This window comes from Sceloporus occidentalis, unplaced genomic scaffold, assembly GCF_023333645.1.
Source record: "Sceloporus occidentalis isolate IW3139 unplaced genomic scaffold, rSceOcc1.0.p SCAF_22, whole genome shotgun sequence".
Classification (NCBI taxonomy): Eukaryota; Metazoa; Chordata; class Lepidosauria; order Squamata; family Phrynosomatidae; genus Sceloporus; species Sceloporus occidentalis.
This window is the reverse complement of record NW_028317002.1, coordinates 10,621,122-10,630,000: the sequence shown is the minus strand read 5'-3', so window position 1 is coordinate 10,630,000 and position 8,879 is coordinate 10,621,122. Positions and strand designations below refer to the sequence as shown.

General features: G+C 40.8%; 1 protein-coding gene across 1 annotated transcript in view; it reads left to right on the top strand.

Annotated features, from left to right (window-relative positions):
• LOC149301010 (synapse-associated protein 1-like) overlaps positions 1-7,010 on the top strand; it is a 14,504-nt gene extending 7,494 nt beyond the window's left edge. The window contains exons 6-9 of the mRNA XM_089484663.1: positions 3,239-3,375; positions 4,846-4,904; positions 6,387-6,531; positions 6,883-7,010. Of these exons, the coding sequence (XP_089340789.1) occupies positions 3,239-3,375; positions 4,846-4,904; positions 6,387-6,531; positions 6,883-7,010 (469 nt within the window). The remainder of the gene's footprint in view (positions 1-3,238; positions 3,376-4,845; positions 4,905-6,386; positions 6,532-6,882) is intronic.
• The last annotated feature ends 1,869 nt before the right edge of the window (positions 7,011-8,879 follow it).

Here is an 8,879-nt window from a genome sequence, read left to right as displayed (position 1 = left end):
GCCTGCTAATTAATCAACCACAGGTGAGCTGCTACTTAGTCCACACCTGTGGAGCTCCTGTCCAGAATGCAGACTCTGGATTGGATCAATACAGCAATTAGTGCTGTTGGAGCACTGGCCCACCCTGTTCTTCCAGATGCTCCGCCCCAGGGACCCTTACCATGTTTTGCAAACTGCCAGTAATGCAGTTTGTAGTCAAACAACATCTTTCCCTGGGACTTTAATTTTACACATAAGGACACACAAAATTAGCCAGAGTAGGGCGTATATACCGCCCATCCACTACTGTACCGGCCTTTCTGTCACAATATATATATATATATATATATATATATATATATATATATATATATATATATATATATATATATATAATTTAAAACAAAATGTTTGTTTTTGTGGGTTTGTTTCTTCGCTCACTATTTGTTGCCTTTTGCCAGATGTCTAGTCCGGTTTCTCCAGGGGATAAAGACAAGAAACCTGCTCCCACTCCAAGGAAGGCCACTTTTAAGTCAAAGCATGCAGCTTGCTCTGAGTGTGCTACTCCTCTTTCTGATGGATGCAGAAAAAAGATGTGTAATGCCTGCGCGGCAGAGCAACTTTCTAAAGAAAAACAGAAAGACTTGCAATCCTTCCTGGAATGGTTCCAGGAAAACCTAGCGCAGACCTTTGAGGCTTTTCAGGTTTCTGCAGCTCAAGCTCAGTCAAAGGTTTTGAGTAGGTCCTCCCACAAACGCAAAAGATCTCGGTCATCTTCCAGACCAGAGCTATCATCTGGTGAAATCTCTCAGTCCTCAAGCTCTACAACTTCAGTTCAGAGGAGGAGGCCATTTTTCCTCCCCAAGAACTTCGGAAATTCACCAAGGAGGTGACTCGTATCTGACGAAGAGGTTAATAAAATCTCAAGGGCTTTCCTGTTCTTCCCAAGCTGAAGCAACTTATGGAAAGAGAATGGAAATACCCGGGGAAGAGGGTTTTTCTATCCAGGCATTTTAAACACCTTTTCAGGCTCCAGAGTGATGAGCGTTGGGATGAGCCCCCCAAGGTTGACGTCCAAATAGCTCAACTGTCGAAAAAAACAACCATTTCCATTCGAGGAGTCTCCGGCCTTAAAGACTCGATGAATAGGAGGATTGAAACTTCATGCAGGCGTATATTCCAGGCATCAGGTGCCCAATGCAAAGCTGATTTCCGTCTGGCTTATGTTTTTCCTCCGGTCGCATTGATTCCTTGCGTCCTCCAGAAGATCCGTTCAGACAGGGCACGGGTCTTAGCCGTCATCCCATATTGGCCAAACCGCAGCTGGTTCTCCCTCCTAAAACAACTAAGTCTAACGTGTTGGGAACTGCCTCCTTCAGATCACTTGCTGGACGATGGGGCCCTGCATCTGGATCAGCTCCAGATGTTCAAGTTGACGGCCTCGCTACTGCAAGGATGATTCTGCGGGGTCAAGGTGTTGAGGATGATTTGTCTGACTTGCTGGGAAAATCAGTTAGAGGCTCTACTTCAAAGATTTATTTTCGGGTCTGGAAGAAGTTCCTTCTCTGGTATGCCTCAAGGGACTTTTCGGTTTTTCCTCCTTCAGTCAACTCCATTTTGCTGTTTTTAAAGGATGGATTTTCTGCGGGCCTCAGTGTCTCTACCCTTAAAGGTCAGGTTTCGGCCCTTAGTCATTTTTTTTCTGGAAGACCTAGCTTCTCACTTGCTAGTCAGACGATTTTTTAAGGCCATCACCATTCAGCGTCCGCCAAGGAGGGCTCACTTTCCAGCTTGGGATCTTACGGCGGTTCTTCACTTTCTCTGCTCGCCTCCGTTATAACCCTTAGAGGAAGTTCCGTTGAAGATCTTATCGTTTAGGACGGTGTTTTTGGTGGCCATCACTTCTGCCAAACGTGTGGGAGAAATCCAAGCCCTTTCTTCCTCCGAGAAGTTTACCATCTTCCATCAGGATAAAGTTGTTCTCCACCTTCAGCCTTCCTTTCTGCCGAAGGTCTTATCCAAATCCGCTATTAATCAGCCTCTGGTTCTTCCATCATTTTTTCCATCTCCATCCTCTCCGGAAGAAGTTAAATGGCACATGTTAGATGTCAAGAGAGCCCTTGAGTTGTATATTTCTAGGACTGCCTCCATCCGTTCCACTGACCAATTGTTCATTTCTTGGTCTGGTCGTTCGGCAGGGAAGGCTGCCTCAAAGGCTTCCCTGGCAAGATGGATCACGGGAACTATTCGTATGGGCTATCAAGTCTCTGACGTTCCTCTTCTGTCTCCTGTCACGGCCCACTCCACCAGGGCTGTGTCTGCTTCATGCGCTGAGAAGGCTTCTGCTTCACCGGAAGATATTTGCAAAGGCTACGTGGTCATCATTCCTTTGTTCGTCACTACCGGCTAGACGTCTTCTCATCCTCTGCAGCGGATTTCAGGCGTAAGGTGCTCCAGGTGGCTGTTACCTAGGAGTTGGTTCCCTCCCATTCTTTAGGGATCTTGGTATATCCCGATCGTACTGCCACTGTATGGCAGGAAAAATGGAAATTTCTACTCGCCATAAATTCCTTTTTCCTTAATACAGTGGCAGTACGGATTTCCCTCCCTAAATAAATGATTTTTGCATTCAGTTTTGGTGTTATTTACTGGATTCGTTCAGGGTTAGCCTGGCTTTATGGGTAAGGGAGGGTTCCTGTCTGTTAACCCTTTGTTTTGCCGTAGCGTCTTCTTGTCCACTTTTGTTTCGTCTGAGTTATAGCTTATATAAATGAGAGCGGCTTCAGAAGAACACAATATATATATTGTTTCTGTGGGTACAATACATTTAGAAGAAAGTACAGTTGGACAAAGACATAGAAAAAAACCTCTGAAACTGAGGTGAAAAATGCTTAAAGGGTTAAAGCAGGGAAAAGCAGATTAAATAGGCCAAATGGTTCTTTCTGCTATCGAATTCTTGTGCTAGAAAGATGAAGCCTTTTCATCTCCATTCATTACAAAAAGGGAAACTCTTGCATAGCACACATAGAACTACAGATTTTATGATGCTGCCAAAATAATCGACGTGCACAACAGAACAAGTATGTATGTGCTGGGTGTGCGCTGCGTCCTTGTTTTATCCACAATATGAAAAATTCATCGAAAAAGATGATCGTATTATTGCTGTTCATATCTGCAGACTTTAGACACATTCTTTTATATATTATGTCATGAAACTAATGGTTATTTAGCACTATAAAAGAAACCTTTTATATTTAAGGGTAAAGGAAGAAGTCTTTTGGAGAAACTATTTCTATCGAGTTTCTCTGATTAAGCAATCTGCACAGCTCACTGCCCTAGCAGCCCGGCAGCCTACAGGGAAGACTAGTGGATGGCAACACGACGTTGACTTGGAAGGTATATTTCTTATCATGATATATAGACATACATACAGTTCTGTGAAATAGTATTTGCCTCTGTATGTCACGATTTCTTCTATTTTTGCTTTCTTGTCGTATTTAAATGTTTTTGGACATTAAGGTCATGCCACAGCATCTCAATTCAATTCAAGTCAGGACTTTGACTAGGCTACTTCATTTTTGTTTATTTCACGCCATTCAGTGGTGGACTGGCTTGTGTGCTTCTTATCATTGTCCTGCCGCAAAACATAATCTGTATCTCTGTTAGAGAGCAGAATTCATGGTTAAATCAATCATGGAAAGTCGCTCAGGTCCTGAAGCTGCAAAGGAGCCCCGGACCATCACACTACCACCGTGTTTGACTGTTGGTATGATTTTCATGTTGTGGCATGCTGTGTTAGTTTTGCGTCAGATGTAATGGGACCCATGTCTTCCAAAAAGTTCCACTTTTGACTCATCAGTCTATAGAACATTATCCCAAAGTCTTGGGGTCATAAAGATGTTTTTTGGGCAAACGTGTGTTTTTTTTTGTTGTTTTTTTTGGGGTAGCAGTGGTTTCTGCCTTGCAATTCTTCCATGGATGGCATTTCTTGGTATTGTGAAATTATGACCTTTCACTGAGGGAAGTGAGGCCTGCAGTTCTTTACATGTTAGTCCTGGGGTCTTTTGTGACCTCATGGATGAGTTGTCAGTGTGCTCTTGGAGAAAGTTTGGTAAGGTGGCTCCTGGAAAGGTTCACCCTCTTCCAAGTTTTCTCCTTTTGTATATATTGACTCTCTGCATGGTTCACTGGAATCCAAACACCTTAGAACTGCCTATGTAACCCTTTCCAGCCTGACAGATGTCAATGATTTTGTTTCTCTTCTGTTCTTGAATTTCTTTAGATCATGGCATAATGTGCTGCTTTTTTGAGACCTTTAGCCTACATTCAAGACAGATTCTGTTTAATTGATGTTTAGATTCCACACGACTGGTGTTAATTTTGCCTGGGTGTATCTAGTGAAAATGAACCACATTATCAATTAAACTTGGTTGATTTAGTAACTAATAGTTGAATTACTTTTTTACCCAGGGCCACGTAAGGTTGCATAGCTTTTTTTCCTTCTTTACACAAAATCATTTAAAAACTTTAATTTGTGTTTACTCAAGTTGTCTTTGTCTGTTAGAATGAGTTTGATGTTCTGAAACATTTAAGTGTGGCGAATATGCAAAAAGTTTCCCCCCCCACACACACTATTTCAGGTTTTTTCATATCCTGCCCTATTATGTAACTTCATTTTGCTTGTGTGTGTATGATATATATATATATATATAATATACATTGATATAAGTATAAATGTATAACACTATAAACTGTATAATCAGTGTATTTATGTGTGTGTGTATGTATATATGTGTGTGTGTATATAATATATATATATATATATAATCTCAATCTAATTTGCTTCTCTATTTCAATCCTGTTTAGAAAGTGTACGCCCAAAGACTCCACCAGTGGCTGTCAGTTCACAACTTAAAACTCAAGAGGTAATAAATGTTATATGGTTTTCACAGAACAATAAATATAATTGTGCAAACAAGTGTTTCAATGAAAAAAAAGCATGTAGAAACCCTTCATAATTTTTTAGTTTTTGAGTTTAGGTGTTTCAACCCCCACGCATTGCATCCATCTACATACACAAACACTTGCAGTAGGATGGGTCATAGGATGGGTGGCCCCGGTCCTTTGTACTTTCTATTGTGAAGTGGAGGCATCTAGGAGTAACAAGCTCAGCCAAGAAACAGTAGACCACACACTCACAGAACAGGGCTCTCAAGTACTGAAGTGCATATAGTGTTCAATATTTCCTGTTCTCTGTAGCATCACTACAGAGTTCCAAACAGCCTCTGGAAGCAACATCATCACAAGTGCTTTATGAAATGGGGTTCCATGGCAGAGCAGCTGCACACAAGTCAAAGACTGCAATGCCAAGAGATGGCTGCTACTGGACTCTGGTCCAACAAGCTCATATGGTGTGATGGTCAGATGTGCACATAGTTTTGGTCATATAGTGTATATGTAATCACTTCAGTCCTAGGGGATTTCATAACAAAAAAATATTTTTTGTCATTTTTACCATATTTGTTAAAGCACGATTCCTTTTTTTTTTTCATGTTTGATGAACCCACACAAATTATATGTAATTTTGTTCAGGTGAAGTAGGGCATTCTTTAAAAGTACCGTATTGGCCAGAATATAGGCTGCACTTCACCCCCCCCACTTTAAGTCCTTTAAAGTGGGGGTGCCATCTATAATCTGTGATTAGCGCAGGGATGCGCAATTCGTATCGCCCGATGCCCGGAACATGCACTTCCGGGCAAGTGTTTTTTTTTTTTTGTTTGTTTTTTTGGGGGGGGTTTCGTTTAGCCTGGCTGCGGTCAAGCCGCAGGGTTAGGATCCAGATCCCCGCAGCGCTGCAGGGGATCTGGATCCTCCTCTGGTAGCTGGTAGACATCTGCACGATGCAGACAACCCCCGCTGGGGGTTCTATGACGGAGCGCCGGCGTGACATGACCTTCTGGTGCTCCTCTATATCCACTTTTTATACATGGATCCCTTGAAAGTAAACGCCCGCTGTACAAGACAGCCTTTAGACAACACTCGGGTAAGAGGTCCAGTAGCCAGATCACCATTCATGGACAGTTGTTTCGTCCTTAATGGGACTCGTCATGAGGTTGTGATACTGGCTTAATACTTGAGGCTTGGGGAAGCACAAAAAATACCAATAACAAAAGTTATGGTGGGTAAAGGTGATGGCAGTACCATGAGATTTCTGAGATAAGGGGGGATCGCTCATACATTATGCCAGTGATATCATGCTACAGGTACACAGTAAGAGGACTCAACTTAATGTTTGCAAATATATACGTTGTATCTGTATGCGCTGCCTGCAGTGGTTATTTGTTATTTTTATCAACTATTTTACCACTCGTAAGTAGCCAGAGTGTGAGCTTTCACTGTTATTGAAGGACGAAGAGGACATTTCCACAAGCCCAGAAGTATCAGAATTTGTGAGCGAGGCTTTTGACACATCCAACCTTAACCAAGAGGACCTCCGAAAGGAAATGGAGCAACTTGTTCTTGACAAAAAAGATGAACTTGACACAGCGGAAGGTAATTAATTTGTGTGCAGTGACATTTTTATTATAATAAGAAAATAACTAAACTAATATTTTAGAGTTGGGCCTGTCATTACTGTAATCATGATAAATAATCATATAAATAAGTTTGTGCATAGAACACATAAACCATCAATCTTTGCTGGACAAAAACCCAAACAATTTCTTGGTAATGGAGCTTACAATGCATACAATGCATTTTCCTTGAAATATAGTATACATTATAAAAAGAAGTTTCACAATAGTGTTAATGTCAAAGTGAAAAAAAAAAAAAAAAAACTTTTTGAAGGTCCAATATGGCACACTACAAGCTTGAGCTTAATTGTGATGTTTTTATTTTGAACAGAAGAGTCAGAAGATTGGATCAAGGAATTGCAGCAAGTGGTCCAGGAATATGAAGTTGTCTCAGACTCTGACAAAATTAAAGATGAGAACTGGGACAAAGAGATTGAGGAACTACTACAGGAGAGTTAATTGGCTGGTGTTTTGGTTTGTGGAAGTTACTTCATTCATTCCTTTGACTCTGTAATAGATCATGTGTTTTGGTCAGCATTGATTTTCAGTAACAAATGTATTATCTATACAAAATACGTTTATTGAAATTCTTGTATTTTCAAACCTTTGTGATATACTCGTGTGTTAATTGATTTTTTTCATGTCATCAATTTTTAGGAGGACTATCAGTGATATGGTCTGTTGCATACCATTTGTAACAAGTGAAGGGAATTATAATTTGTTTGGGCTATTATAACTTGTTTCCAAGAAATACTATTAAATTCACAAATTGAGTTTGGTGCTTTGGTACTCCAATCCCCTCTCTAGAAACTTTTATCAAACAAATTATTTAATCAGTTTTCAATAAGTTATTATGGGATTTTATTTTTTGGACATGTGCAGATCGTGTAGAGTAATATTACACAAGTAGTAATGCATATTATAGGTAAACTGCATATTAAATATCATATACTGTATAGTTGCTATTGCCAAATTAATGGTATATTATGCCTTTTTCAAAATTATATTTTCTCTTTATATTTTATTATGTTTGCTAAATTACTATGTTCATTAATGTAAATATTAAAACACAACGGTTTCCTGTCCTTAAAATGTTCCATGTTTTATTAAACTAATACCACGTAGAAGTCTCGGTAGTAGAGCAGTGATCCATGTTTATACGTTACTATAGGGTGTAACTTGACTGGCAAGACTTTTAAAATCAGTGTGATTAGGATGTCTCAGATGGCAGTAACTTAGCATCTTAAAGTAAAGTTGATTGACTTTCAACATATGGGATCTGACTGGTTGAATTCAACTTGCAAATTGTATACATTTCAACTCATCACACAACATATGTTGAGACTGACTCTCCGCCACCTGTTCATCTTAAATTTTGACTGCAACCCAACATCACCTCGGGTGTTACCAGTGCTTTTTCCATGTCATCTTTGGCAACATAGGTAAGAGTCTCCTCCCATCTGAGGTAAGGCAGGAAGAGTAGAACTCTATGAAAGACACCTCCCTTCCCACATACCCATTGTTCTTCCTGCCTTACTTGAGGGTAGGAGTGAGACCATCATCCTGATTGTCTCTGAGCCAGAAGAAGAGTAACAATGTATCTCCTCCCTCTACATGCTGCGGGAGAAGCATTGTTTTCGAGACATCCTGTTCTTACCGGGCATGCTACAAGCTCTTTGGCAAGCCTCCTTCTTCCTAGGTCCTGGAGGGGACCACTGGGCTCTGGGGGTCAGATCCGGAGCAAGTAGGCTATAGCAACAGTCGGCCTCTCAGCTTCTGCTTCTCTGCAACCAGCATTCATAGCATGTGTGTACCGCCTCTTTAACTCCAGGACACCTGAGCATTTTTTTTGGGGGGGGGGGTAGCGAGGCATTCGGCAACACCAAAAACCCACCCCAGGATGCACTGTGACTGTTCCGGAGAGCTGATTAAGGTCTGAGTCTCCACAGCAGGAATTACAGGCAGACGAGATGGGCCGAATGGTTATTTGCTGACAAATCCTATGTCTCTCTACATTATGAAGAGCCAACCCCAAGCGATGAACTTAGCTGACCTGTGTAATGTATAGTTAAATCGGTGAGGTTCCTTCAAAGTATCCTTAAATATTGAATTACAGTTCCAGCTCAGTCCTTCTTGATGGAGAAACGCACTCATGATGGCACTTGGTGGTGAATAGTTAAGTGAGAGCATTAAAACCATTTTTAATGAATAAACCCCATGTTAATTAACAAGGAGAATGTTAGAAATTAACAAAGGTGAGATCACAGTTCTCTTATAGAATAGGGCAAAAAAGTTGGAGGTGAAACAAAAGTAGAATAAAATAAAAAT